This window comes from Schistocerca cancellata, chromosome 6 (assembly GCF_023864275.1).
Source record: "Schistocerca cancellata isolate TAMUIC-IGC-003103 chromosome 6, iqSchCanc2.1, whole genome shotgun sequence".
NCBI classification, from domain to species: Eukaryota; Metazoa; Arthropoda; class Insecta; order Orthoptera; family Acrididae; genus Schistocerca; species Schistocerca cancellata.
Genome location: NC_064631.1, coordinates 197,913,658 through 197,928,833, shown reverse-complemented (window position 1 = coordinate 197,928,833; position 15,176 = coordinate 197,913,658). Strand labels below are relative to the sequence as shown.

The window sequence follows — 15,176 nt, the reverse complement described above, 5'->3', positions numbered from 1 at the left end:
TTATTCTCTCAAAGACAGGATCAGAAATACTAGTTAATTAGGCGCGCGCGCGAGCGTACACACACACACACACACACACACACACACACACACACAAACAAACAAAATATGGAAAATTGGAAAATCAGAAATCAAATAACAGCAACATGATTAGGATAGATTACTACTCACCACACACAGGAGGCCTCGAGCTACAGAGAGGAACATTTAAAAGTAGACTACACTATCAGAAAATGTCCTCCGTCAGATTCAGTAAAACACAACCACACATTTATACAAGCACAACTCGCACAGATCCCTGCCCTGGCTACCCATTCCACTCTCTGCTCCACATCTCTTCTGTACCTCCACAAACCACCCTAGCCGAGATCACTGAAATAAATCGCATGTCACAATTTTAGGTCATATTTTCTAGAAGGATTAAGTCAATTCCAAATAATGGACTGAGTTAAGGAACCAATAACTGTGAAAGAGAAGAAGAGAAAGAAGAAGAAGAAGAAGAAGAAGAAGAAGAAGTGGAAGTCTCTGTAGATTGCTAATGTAATGTGTAAAAATAATAACGAAACTTCTTATTTGCTAGCTGGCTGTCATTAAGGTATTCTGGGGAAAAAAAAGTACTTGAGCAGAAGCTTAACTTGGGGGCATCAATCTGATTATTTAAAACTGCTTAAGTACCAATCAGTTCATCTAATGGGCAAGATATGAAAATTGGATAGAAGCAAATAAGGGCAGCAATCTTACACAAAGTGTCTAAGAAGGAAACTTTACAATCAGTATGTATCACCAGTTTTGGCTCATGGCAGCGAGGCATGGACTTTTCAAAAACTGAGAATTCCTCAGAGGGCATGGAAAGCTTGTTCAATATGATTTGTGAGAAGTGTGGGGTGGCCCCAGTTTCTATTAGGGGTATTATGATAACAGAGCCTGTTGGAGCTAGTATAAAGTTGTTAATTTTCAAATGACATTAGGGTTGATTACTGGAGGTGTCACCATTGGGTATACAGTTCTAGTAGGTACATTTTGGGTATTGTTTTTAATGCAGACAAATATGGAAGGTTGGTTCCCACTCAAAGCATTTTATTTTCGAGTCTGAGGAAGAAGGAAGTACATTGAAAACTGTTGGAAGCACCAGTAAAAAGTACTGTAAATGAGTGCTATGTGCAAGTAATAGATATACTTAATGGGCCACAAAATACAAAGCCAGAGGACTGTAAGAACACAGTCAATTTGACTGATGCTGTTCAGAGTCAAATTGTGTGTGTATTTTCCCTAGTGTGTATTTGTTTATGTTTACATGATTATGTGAGCAAGTGTTTACCTTATGGCATATCGTCATTTGTACAGTCGAGTGTGTGTTTTCTTACAGTTGGTGCAAATATCAAAAAATCCTTTTGACTGTATGATGCTTTGAAAATCGGTATTAATGATATCTTTTACTTTTGGAGTCAAGAACACTATTTATACTGGCAAAATCAGTCACAACAGTAAATCTGACAGACTATCTTATTTTTGCAACTAATAGTTCCTTCATCAGGGAGCAGCAACAGGTTAAAAAGGTTGGTTGATTGATTGATTGGGAGAGGAGGAGGAGGATAAGGGACCAAACAACAAGGCCATCAGTCCCTTGATCCAAGAATGGTGCATCTCAAAGTAGAAACATCCACCGAGAATGTTTTCTGATCTATTTGGCAGATTTGTAACTGTAAAACTGAGCAAGCTAAAAACATAATGGAAGGGAAAGTCAATAGGTGGGAATCTTCAGGGCTCTGCATGCAACAGGAAACATCCCATCCACAGCTGTCCCACCTCTCATCCATTACAGTCAAGTGCATAAACTATTCAACAGACTGCAACACTTAGAATAGTAAATGAGGTGTGGCAGACAGGAGGCAAAGAGAATCTAAAGGCAATTAAAACAGAGTAGAAGAGGGATAAAAGAGTAGCCTGGTCAAGGAGGTAGGGTCAGGCAGCCCCCAGACCTAGTATGCAGCAGCAGATGCCACATCCCCAACCACCCTGTACTTGCTCTGGAGGTAGATTAAAACACTGTAACTGAGAATAAAAACCACTTTAATGAGAAAACCAAGAACAAGGTCAACAACCCATGAATCATCTGCCAATAGTAGGGGAAATGTGTCCTGAATTCCATACTTAGTGTGGAGGGTAAAAAGGAGGGGGCATTCTGCCACAATATGAGCTACTGCCTGTAAGAGTCCACGACCACAATGTGGGAATGGCTCATTACACAAAATAAAACTATGGGTTAACCTGCCATAACTGATGTGGAGACAACATATGATTGTGGATTTCTCCTGGGAGAAGCGAAAGGGAGACTACCATGCTGCAATAGTTTTCTCAATTGTGTGGAGTTTATTAGATGGGGAAGTAGACCACCAGATGTCGTTCCACTTCCGAGTGAGCGAAGGTCTCATGTGCACCCGCAAATCCATGCCTGAGATCGGCAAAGCGAATGGGGTGTGAGTAAGTGCTCCTCTAGCCAAATCATGAGCCAGTTTATTTCCTGGGGTACCCACATGACTTGGGACACACAGAAAGACAACTGAGCAGGCAGTACGACAAGGTCACTGAGGTGTTCATGACCAGTGGAGAAAAAAGGGTGGCAAGAATAGCATCCATCAATAGCCTCGAGATAGCTCAATAAGTTCTTACATTTTAAAACATGGTCAAAGAGGGCTTGTTTAATAAAATGGAGGGCTCTGTTGATGCTGTCAGCTCTGACTAATCACTGCAAGTTCCCAGAAGTGAATGGCATTCCATACTATCAGGAGATGAAAAAGCATATCCCACCTGATATACAATTTTACAGCTGTCTGTGTAAAGAATGGAAGCACTCTGGAAATCTTGATGAACTGGATGGAACAGATGATGAAAGGTCATGGGGGCAATCAACCCTTTAGAACCTCAGAAAAGATTGGTCCTAATTTGTGGCCTGTGCACCATCCAATGGGGAATGCATTAGAAAAGGTGGGAAGTACAGTCTAGGGAAAGGAGATGGAGATCTTGGAAGAGGGAAGTGAGGCACATTCCAAATGGTAACACCACTTGATGGTGAGTATCGGGAGGATCACACCTCTTGTATGCAAAGAGAAAGGGATATGTGGGATGGTCAGGGAAGTGTTTAATGACGATTGTATAGAAGACCAAGAGCTGGTACCGTTGCATCTGTAGAGGGGAGATCCCCACTTCAGTGAGGTGTCAGTCTACAGGACTAGTCTGAAAGGCACCAGTGGCCAGTTGCTTGCCACTATGGTGGACTGGGCTTAACAGTTCAATGCTGAAGAAGCCACCAAGCCATGAATTTGACAATCATAGTTCAGTCAGAACAAAAGTAGTGCCCAGTACAAATGGATAAGAGTACCACTATTTGTACTATAAGACGTGGGCAAGGAAGCAGAGAGCATTAAGTTTTGGCATGCAGATAATCTTCAGGTGATGGGTATGGGGCAGCAAAGTCAGCTTTTCATCACAAAGGAGGCCCACAAAAATGGGACTGTATTACAATGTCCAGGTGCTGGGTACCTAATCAGAGTTCCAGGTCAGGATGGAATGTGGTACGATGGCAGAAATGAATGACCCAGATTTTTGAGGGAGAGAATTAGAAACCGTGGGAAAAAACACATGCAGGGGCCCGCCAGTGGCACCTTGGAGCTGTCATTCAGCTGTACCAAACGCAAAAATTGTCAACACACAATGCAGGGATTACCGTTAGCCCCAAAAAAGGTCACTGGCCCATGGACGATGATGATAAAGAAGAGATTCACGCTCAACACACAGCCCTTTGTGATGCCATTTTCTTTGACCTGTGGGGAGCTGATTGAAGTGCTGACTCTAACCTGGAACAACTGGTCGGACAAAAACTGACAAATAAAACATGGTAGAAGGAATAAAATGTGATAATGCCAAATGGTGTCTTACACCCTGTGCAAGGCCAAAAAGACTGCAACAAGGTTTTTTCAACTAAGGTTGTCAGATTGCTGTTTCCAACCTAGCCAGATGGTTGGCTATTGATTGTCTCTCCCAGAAACCACACTGATAGGGGGACAAAGGGCCCCAAGATTCAAGAACCCCATCAGGTGACCATCCTTTCAAACAGTGTACAGAGTATGTTGGTCATGCTAATCAGCTGATAACTGTCAAGAGATTTTGGGTTCTTGGTTTAAGGATTTGGACAGCTACACTATCTCACCATTGTGAAGAGAAGGCACCGTGAGGCCAAAGACAATTGAAGAACCTGAGGAGATGTTGCCTTTGGGGAACATTTAGCACTTGGATCATCTAACAGTGAATCAGTGGCTGGGGCAGTGTTGCAGGATGAGGCAAGAACCTGAGGCAGTTCCCAGTCAGTGTAGAGTGCATTACAGAATTCAGCTTGACGGGGAGTGAAACATAAGTGGAGCTAGTTGGCTCTGTGAAGTGCCCAATGTGGTAGCCTGTCTGGCTGTGGCAAGGGAACAACTTGGTAACTGTCACAAAGGTTGCCCTGTAATTACCCCATGTAACGAAGCCACAAGATTAGGGGAAGAGACTGTTAGATAAATAGCTAAAATCTGCTGAGGGCAGCACTGAAGCGGGTTGGACAACCATCACTAAGGAGGCACAGATCATGATCTGCGAGAAGCTGGTCAATTAGAAGGCCCTTTCCAAATGAAGTGGTACTCCCTCACACAGGATGGTGTGTGTTGAAGTCCCAAGAATGAGAAAAGGAGGAAGGGGTAGTTTCTGGATTAATGTGGTCAATCAACATAAGTAAGTGGCCTGTCTTGAGGTAGGTAGATGTTGCAACTGGTAATCACTGAAACCGTTTATACCTGCACTGTTGTTGCCCCCAACGAGGTACAAAGGGGAACCACACACTGACAACATCTGTATGAACCCAACATGGGGACCATACAGTTAAGATTTTGTAAAATGCCAGAAGGGAAGAAAATGACAAAGGAACTGTTACTTCCAAAAGTTAGTATGTTACTTTCACTTTTATGTGTCTACTAGCAGTACTACACATGTTGCCTCCCACAGATAAGTACTGGCCAGCAAATATCGGTATAAATCATAATTTTTTAGTTTCCTCGATGGAATTTTCCTTTTATACCAACCATGGACCTCGCCGTTGGTAGGGAGGTTGTGTGCCTCAGTGATACAGATAGCCGTACTGTAGGTACAACCACAACGGAGGGGTATCTGTTGAGAGGCCAGACAAACGTGTGGTTCCTAAAGAGGGCCAGCAGCCTTTCCAGTAGTTGCAGGGGCAACAGTCTGGATAATTGACTGATCTGGCCTTGTAACACTAACCAAAATGGCCTTGCTGTGCTGGTACTGCGAACAGCTGAAAGCAAGGGGAAACTACAGCCGTAATTTTTCCTTAGGGCATGCAGCTTTACTGTATGGTTAAATGATGATGGTGTCCTCTTGGGTAAAGTATTCCAGAGGTAAAATAGTCCCCCATTCAGATCTCCGGGCGGGGACTACTCAAGAGGACATCATTATCAGGAGAAAGAAAACTGGTGTTCTACGGATCAGAGTGTGGAATGTCATATCCATTAATCGGGCAGATAGGTTAGAAAAATTAAAAAGGGAAATCCTTGGGTAACAGAAGAAATATTGAATTTAATTGATGAAAGGAGAAAATACAAAAATGCAGTAAACGAAGCAGGAAAAAAAGAATACAAATGTCTCAAAAATGAGATCGACAGGAAGTGCAAAATGGCTAAGCAGGGATGGCTAGAGGGCAGATGTAAGGATCTAGAGGCATATATCACTAGGGGTAAGGTAGATACTGCCTACAGGAAAATTAAAGAGACCTTTGGAGAAAAGAGAACCACTTGCATGAATATCAAGAGCTCAGATGGAAACCCAGTTCTAAGCAAAGAGGGGAAAGCAGAAAGGTGGGGAAATGGAAGAGGATGTAGATGAAGATGAAATGGGAGATATGATACTGCATGAAGAGTTTGACAGAGCACTGAAAGAGCTAAGTCGAAACAAGGCCCCGAGAGTAGACAACATTCCATTAGAACTAGTGACAGCCTTGGGAGAGCCCGTCCTGACAATACTCTACCATCTGGTGAGCAAGATGTACGAGACAGATGAAATACCCTCAGACTTCAAGAAGAATATAATATTTCCAATCCCAAGGACAGCAGGTGTTGACAGATGTGAAGATTACTTAAGTATCAGTTTAATAAGTCACGGCTGCAAAACACTAATGTGAATTCTTTACAGACAAATGGAAAAACTGGTAGAAGCCGACCTTGGGGAGGATCAGTTTGGATTCCGTAAAAATATTGGAACACGTGAGGCAATACTGACCCTACGACTTATCTTACAAGATAGATTACGGAAAGGCAAACCTACATTTATAGCATTTGTAGACTTAGAGAAAGCTTTTGACAATGTTGACTGGAATACCCTCTTTCGAATTCTGAAGGTGGAAGGGGTAAAATACAGTGAGCGAAAGGCTATTTACAATTTGTACAGAAATCAGAAGGCAGTTATAAGAGTCGAGGGACATGAAAGGGAGGCAGTGGTTGGGAAGGGAGTGAGATAGGGTTGTAGCCTCACTCCGATGTTATTCAACCTGTATATTGAGCAAGCAGTAATGGAAACAAAAGAAATATTTGGAGTAGGTATTAAAATCTGTGGAGAAGAAATAAAAACTTTCAGATTCACTGATGACATTGTAATTTTGTCAGAGGCAGCAAAGGACCTGGAAGAGCAGCTGAATGGAATTGACAGTGTCTTGAAAGGAGGATATAAAATGAACAACAACAAAAGCAAAATGAGGATAATGGAATGTAGTCGAATTAAGTCGGGCGATGCTGAGGGAATTAGATTAGGAAATGAGACACTTAAAGTAGTGAAGGAGTTTTGCTAATTGGGGAGCAAAATAACTGATGATGTTCAAAGTAGAGAGGATATAAAATGTAGACTGGCAATGGCAAGGACAGCGTTTCTGAAGAAGAGAAATTTGTTAACATCGAGTATAGATTTAAGTGTTAAGAAGTCGTTTCTGAAAGTATTTGTATGGAGTGTAACCATATATGGAAGTGAAACATGGACGATAAATAGTTTGGACAAGAAAAGAATAGAGGCTTTCGAAATGTGATGCTACAGAAGAATGCTGAAGATTAGATGGGTAGATCACATAACTAATGAGGAGGTTTGGTTTTGGTTTTGATTTTGGTTTTAGGGCGCAAAACTGCTAAGGTCATTAGTGCCCGGTCCGCGACTTAAGAAACAGTAAAAAAACCGAAAATGGAAATCAGCAGCAATGGGAACGAAAGTCATAAAATTGGAGAAACTAAAAGCAGAAGGAAGGCTTAAAAATCCTCTACAGAAAGGGGTGAATAATGAGGAGGTATTGACTAGAATTGGGGAGAAGAGAAATTGTGGCACAACTTGACTAGAAGAAGGGATCGGTTAGTAGGACATGTCCTGAGGCATCAAGGGATCAGAAATTTAGCATTGGAGGGCAGCGTGGAGGGTAAAAATCGTAGAGGGAGACCAAGAGATGAATACACTAAGCAGATTCAGAAGGATGTAGGTTGCAGTAGGTACTGGGAGATGAAGAAGCTTGTACAGGATAGAGTAGCATGGAGAGCTGCATCAAACCAGTCTCTGGACTGAAGACCACAACAACAACCAAAGAAATTTTGCTTTTCACATGTCACTGTTTAAGTCTACAAATGAAATTTAACTAAGTGTACACGGCCAGATGTGTGATAGTTATTTTGTGCTAGGTTAGGCCAGGTTGTTTTTTTTTCCGGACTTTGAATAAGATACAGCAAACAATGCAGACTGAACACTAAGCAGCATTTGCTACATGAAGCATTTTAAAAATACTACCAATAGAGAAGAAGAAATTAAGTTGACAATGCTGGAAATGCTGCATGAGGGTTGCTGCATTAAATCTGGTGAATGGACAATGGGGAGAGGGGCATGTGTTCACACAATTTTTTCCCGTGTGTGTATGGTTTCCATTTTCATGGAATCTAATTACTAACAGTTTATCCAGATTGATCAAACTGGAACCTTCACAGAAGCAAAATATCCTGCAGCGTGTGTACCACAAGTATGTCGCAAGAAAAAGTTAACTGAAAATGGGAAAAACTGTGAAAAATTCTGTGTCTTAATAAAGCATTCCATCACAATGTATTTATTTCTGGAAGATACATGATTTTATGAAACACACATTGTTGTTGTGGTTGTTTGTTTATTTGAGGTAAACTGATAAGCTACACAAAACAATACTCTGATCACGATTTTTGGGGTGGTTTTCCACACTCCTGCAGATGATTTCATGGAGATTCAAAATAGGCCCACTATTTCATTCCAAACAAAAAATTCTAAATCAAAAACTAGAAATAAACACTTCAGGTTTTCAAGATGTGGTCATGATAAAAAACAAAACAATGGTATTGTGAATTTTCCCTACAGCATAATCATGTCATGCCAGTCATGCCAGTACAAAACCTCACTACACCCTAATCACAAGACATTTGCTAAGGTGACAGCAGTGCATTCTCCTCTCTCTCTCTCTCTCTCTCTCTCTCTCTCTCTCTCTCTCTCTCTCTCTCTCTCTCCCCCCTCCCCCCCCCCCCCCCAGCACAGTACACATCTCTATTAATTACTCAAATGTATACAATGAACCAATTTTGTAAGCATTGAAACAGCACAAGAAAGTATGAAGCCACAACAAGGAAACAATAATGTTATTACCTGCATCTCTTGTATAGATATTTGACATTTTCTGGTGCATTCCATTTTAGTTCAGACAGCTTCTTTCCTGTCTGTGTACTCCAAATTACAGCAAGTCCATCTTTCGACACACTTAATACCTAAAGAGTGAAAGAGAAACACAAGAGGAGTCAGAAAAAGTGTTACTCTTACATTATTACATGAAAACATTAGTAGGTATACTGTATACACACTGGAAAGAAAAGAGGGGAGGCAGAGAGAGAGAGAGAGAGAGAGAGAGAGAGAGAGAGAGAGAGAGAGAGAGAGAGAGAGAGAGTGATGTGGAAAGATGACGCCGATTTTGATCTGATGATGGCATGTATCACATAGGGCAGAGCAGATGTACTGATAATGGTTTCAATGTCGTTCACCAAAAGATAGCTTGGTGGCATAGCTACCAGAGTGCCATAGTGTTACCCTTTAATAGGGATTGCTCACAGCCAGAAACAAAACGAAATGTCATGTGGCTAGGGCCTGGTGCAAGTCTTTTGAGTTGACGCCATTTCGGTGACTTGCACATCAATCAGGATGATGATGATGATGATGATGACAACACAGCACCAGTCCCTCAGCGAGAAAAATCTCTGACCCAGACGGGAATTGAACCCGGGCCCCTTTGCATAGTATTCTGTCATGCTGATCATGCAGCTATTGGGGCGGATGCTCACAGCCAGAAGGCTCGTGTGGTGCAAATGTTTGAAGCAAACATGCAGCCACCATGGAGACGTAATTGTTCTTTCTACAGCCAACTGAGCAAGTTTGAAAGGGGTCAAACCGTGACCTTCCAAGTGGTGGGATGGTTCTTTAGCAGAATTACCACAAAAGTTCAACATGCTGTGTCATTTACGCAACAACTCTGGCATCGGTGGCCACGTGAACATTCTCACACCTATACACAAGGTTCTGAACATCCATGCAGCAAAGATGACCACCAGGATTCTCATTTTGTAAGGGCACCAGTGTCAGATTGCACAGCTACCACAGCACAGAAAAGAGGGCTTATGAGTCCAGATGTGTCAACACGAACTGTTGCAAACTGGTTATTACCAGTGGGATGACAGATAGGCATACCTCTAGTACATCTTCCATTCATGCTGCAGCATCAACCTGTACGCCCCGACTGGTGCTGCAGAGAATCTCTTGTAAGACAGAATGGCACACATTCATCTTTGGCAATGAAAGCAGATTCTGCCTGCATGCAAGTGATGGTCATTTGTGTGTATGACATAAACCTAGTGGATGGTGGCTCGTACAGTGCATTTATCCACCCACCCCAGGCCTGATGGTCTGCATTCAGTAAGTTCAGAATGTTGTTAGACCCATTCTTTTGCTGTTATAGGAAGGTGATGTGTTGTTCAAAAGGATAATGCTTGCCCATAAACTGCCCGTTAAACTCAATGTGTTCTGCAAGAGTTGCAGCAACTTCCCTGGTCAGCACAATCTCCAGACTGGTTTCCAATCGACCATGTGTAGGATGTGATGGGATGAGAAGTGCTTTGTGTGACTCGTCAACCAAGAACTCTTACAGACCTACATGAACAGGTCGAGCTGTTGTGGAACAACATAGTCCAGGATAGTATCCACCATCTGTATGATTGACTGGATGCTGGAAACAGTGCCTTCATTGCCACCCGAGGAGGCTACATCAAGTACTAATGTGAGCATTACAGCATGGGTCGATGCCTGGTGCCTCAGAACCACTTGTGTTATTAATCTGTAAATGTCATCATTTCATGCACTCCATATGCACCGTTTCAATAATAAGTCTTGAGTTAGTTGGAGGCCGCTACAAGTGTGTACTAATTTTTTTCTGGCAACGTATTTCTGCAATGTTAACTCAGAAAGAGGATCATGTTTAGTAGTTTTGTAACCATTTTTCTACATGTAGAAGTAAAACTCATTCTGGCAGATCCTTGCATGCTCAAACTTATTATTATTGCAGTAGTATGAAAAATACACCAAAGAACATCTACATGACACTTATGCACCCCAAATCACTGTGAAGGGCAGGGCAGAGGGAACAAACATCTTATTTGTTCAGTTACTACAATTTTTTTCCATTCAGTTTACATATGGAGCTCAGAAAGAATAATCACTTAAACACCTCTGTGCTTCCTGTAATTAGTCTGCTCATGTCTTCGTGAAGCTATGGAAGCGATGTGTGGGGGTTGTAGTACATGCTTACATACATGTCTAGAACCTTTATAAATAGGCTTATACGGGATAGTCCACTTCTACCTTCAAGTATCTGCCAGTTCAGTCCTTCCAGCATCTTTGTGACACACTCTCATGGGACAAATAAACCCGTCACCATTCACACTGCCCTTCATGTACCAGTTCAACATACCCCGTTAGTCCTACTTGATATGGGTTCACGCACTTCAGTAATTTCCTACGATGGGTCACACAAGTGTTTTCTATGCAAATTGCTTTGTAGACTGATTGTATTTCCCTACTATCCTACCAATGAAGTGCAATCTGCACCTTCTTTACCTACAACTGCGCTTATGTGACCATTCCATTTATATTGCTACAAGTTGTTACACCCAGCTATTTGCATGAATTGAACAATTCCAACTGTGATTCATTGATATTGTTGTCATAAGATACTACATTTTCCAATTTTGTGTAACGCACTTTTTGCATTCCTGAATATTTAAAGTGAGTTACCAATTCTTGCACCACTCTGAAATCTTATCAAGATCTGACCCTACATTTGTGCAGTTTTGCTCAGACAGTACTTCATTATAGATAAATGTATCATCTGTAAATTGTCTGGGGTTATTATTAATATTGTCTGCAAGGTCATTAATATACAACATGAACATATTAAGAGTACCAACATACTTCTCTTGGCACACCTGAAGTTACTCCTACATCTGTCAATGTCTCTCCATCCAAGACAACATACTGTGACTTCTCCACAAAGAAACCTCAATTTAGTCACAAATGTCCCTTCATAAACCAATATGATCGTACTTTCAATAATAAGTATATGTGTGGTACTGACTCAAATATTTTTAAGAAGTCAAGAAATACTGCATGTTGCATCTAATCTGACTGCCCAGATCCGTTCCAAGATGTCATGTAAGAAAAGTGCAAGTTGGGTGTAACATGATCAATATTTTTGGAATTCATGTAGGCTGGTATGGGAGAGGTCATTCTGCTTGAGATACCTCATCGCATCTGAGCTCAGAAAATGTTCTAAGAGTCTACAATGAATAATAGTATATGGAACATTCTAGTTGAGAATAACGAATTATTTAGGAATAAACAAGATGACTCACCGAAAGGCAGAAGCACTGCGTAGTTGACAGGTACACAAACAGAAGGTACAGAGCTTTGCTTTGTTAGCTTTTGGAATGAAATTCCTTTCTCAGGCTTGTAAGAGAAACATGCACACAAACACAAACACTGAGCACAATGTAGGGATACAGGCATGTGAATATGCATGTGTGTGTGTGTGAGTGTGTGTGTGTGTGTGTGTGTGTGTGTGTGTGTGTGTGTTTGTTTGTTTCTCCTACAAGCTTGATAAAGGAGTTTCATTCCAAAAGCTAACAAAGCAAAGCTATGTACCTTCTGTTTGTGTACCTGTCAACTACGAAGTGCTTCTGCCTTTCGGTGAGTCATCTCCTTTATCCCTAAATAACTCATTAGACTACAATGAATGGATGTCAAGGCACAGTTTTATGAACCATCTCTGCTGCCCTGCTTGTAGATGGGTGTGACTTGTGCTTTCTTCAACCACTGGGCACTTTTTTTGTTCAAAGGATCTTTGGTATGTTATAGTTAAAAGATGGGTGAATTCCGCCACAAATTCAGTGTAGAATCCAGTAGGTATTCTTTCAGGCCCTTGAGCTATGTTCAGTTTTAACAATTTCAGCTGCTCTTCAGGGTTACTGACACTAATATCTATTTCACTCATCTTTGCAATGATACAAGAATCAAACTGGGGCATTACTCCTGTGTTTCCTTTGTAAAGGAACATTTGAAAACAGAGTTAAGCAATTCCAGTCTTCCTTTGTTACCCTCAATTTCAGTTTCTCTCTCATTCATAAGTGATTGGACACTAAGTTTGATGCCACTACCAGCTTTCACATAAGACTAGAATTTCTACATGTTTTGTGGAAGATCTTTCAATAATATTCTGCTACAGAAATCAGTGGGGCTTCACACATTGCCATCTTCACAGCTAAATATGTCTCATTTGGCATCTATCTATGGCCCTATCCTTTGTTTTACAGTTATTATGCACTAGTCTACTTATTTTGAAGTTTCTTTCCAGGGACTATATGCCATGGAGAGCCCCTTCCATCATTAACTGCTTTACCATGCATATGTCTACCCAGTGTATGGTCAACTGTCCTTTTAAACTTGACCCATAATTTCTTTACATGCTCCTCTTCTGAACTACAAGTTTCAAGTTCCTCATTGAGATATGATGCTACTGCTTCTGTAAATAGATTACTGAACACCTACATCTTACTACTCGTTTCAGTTGCAATGTGTACTTTGGTAATTGTTGTTACAACTGCCTCCTGGTCACTGATACTAATTTCAATGTGGACATCTTCAAAGAGGTCAGGTTTGTTTGTTGCCATTAGATCCGATATACTTTCATCATAAAAGGGATTCTGAACTATTTGTTCTAGGTAGTTTTCAGAGAAGCATTTAGTAATGTTTCACAAGATGTCTTGTCATACTAATAACCAACAAAACTGTACTTATTTCAATCGATAAACAGATGTTTAAAATCTCGTCTAACACAGTATGACTGGGGACCTTATGTACTAGCAAACTGATGTCCTCTTTAATGTTTTTGGTTACATCAGGAGTTGAGTACGATGGTTGAATGAAGGACCTAATTATAATTTTATGGCCCCTCAGCTATTGAGTCTTGCCCACACAATCTCACATGCAGCTTTCAATTTATATCTCCGTGGATATGAATTTCTTGTCTACTGTGACACGTACACTACATCCATTTCCCATTAACCTATCCTTTTGATATACACTTAAATTTTCCTAAAAAAATCTCATTGCTGTCTATTTCTGTTTTTAGCCATATTTCTGTAATTAGTATTATGTAAATTGCACTGCATTTGAGAAATGCTTCAAATTCTGGAACTTTGTTGTGAATTCTCCGGCACTTAACCAGTGGGATCTTAATACCCTCTCATGTGGGAAGCATTTCTTTGAGTCAAACAGATACTTTTGGTTTCCTATAGTTACTGGATGGAGAGTCGCCGAACCTGTAAAACCCTCATGTGCATCTCAAACATAATCAGCAACCTGAGTAGCAGCAACAATGTAATATGGAGTCCTTTATAACAAAGCCCTGACTGCAGGTGGAAAATGCAATAAGTTACAAGACAGGAACAGACACAACAAAGGGGAAGCTACTGAAACAGAGTTTAAATTTGTTAGTGATGTCACAGTGGGTTAGATGACATAAAATTTTCTGTTATGGAACAGTTTTATAACAGTAGCATAATTGCTGAAAGAATTACACAATACACCTTTAAAATGGAGCCTGTCCGGTATTTTAGAACTATTATTCCACCAAGAAAGAAGTCCTGAATCTGATTGCATCATCACAGTGCAACATAATCCGACATTTTTTCTTTGTCAGAAGGTTAGCTTTAGTTTATTTCAATCATATTTACTGTTGCCTGCACAATATAATTTTTATGTGCATTCAGTGGCCAAACTTGTCCATTTCATTTAGGATGTGGCAAGGAATAGGCATTATATTTTGTTTACAATCTTGGAAAGCAGAACTGACATTCCAAGAAACATTAAGTTCCACCAAAAGTTTCGTAGTAGCATAGTTTCAGTACATAATCTCAAGATCAGTACTCAGATCTGCTGTCTTTTGTTTCAAATTAAATATTTTGTACACAGAATGCCATCAAATCTTGCATTTGCTTATTCACCACAGTTAATTAAATTTTTATCCACAAGAGTAAAATATGACAGATGTTGTGTACATCTAAGAAGGAAAAGAGGTCATAAAGTTCAAACAATTGTAAATAGTGTCAGTTATGGCAGACAAACTTATTTAGTACAGTTACTAAAATCCACATTAAAACTGTCTAGTACAAAAACGGTTCAAATGTCAAAGACTAAAAACTTATATGGAGATGTACCTAAATTCTAGGTTAACTTTAAATGGAAACATTTTAGTTAGGCTTTACCAGGACTGTAATTGATATGAATTGAAACCATAAGTTTACTCTACTAATCACTACTTATTTTATTTCCACTTCATTTTTTAGAGATTTAAATCACCAGCATCAGGTGGATTTATGTCAAATAATTAGACATTTATGTGTTGTGTGTATGACTTTTAGGAAACCTAGTGCACTGTTTCCAGTGGTTATAGGCTCCTTTTTCTGTTGTGTGTACATCATATACACTCTATC

At 40.5% G+C, this 15,176-nt stretch overlaps 1 protein-coding gene across 1 annotated transcript in view; it reads right to left on the bottom strand.

Annotated features, from left to right (window-relative positions):
- LOC126191029 (prolactin regulatory element-binding protein) overlaps nt 1–15,176 on the bottom strand; it is a 132,544-nt gene that overhangs the window by 19,708 nt on the left and 97,660 nt on the right. The window contains exon 5 of the mRNA XM_049931733.1: nt 8,734–8,852. Coding sequence (XP_049787690.1) covers nt 8,734–8,852 — 119 coding nt within the window. The remainder of the gene's footprint in view (nt 1–8,733; nt 8,853–15,176) is intronic.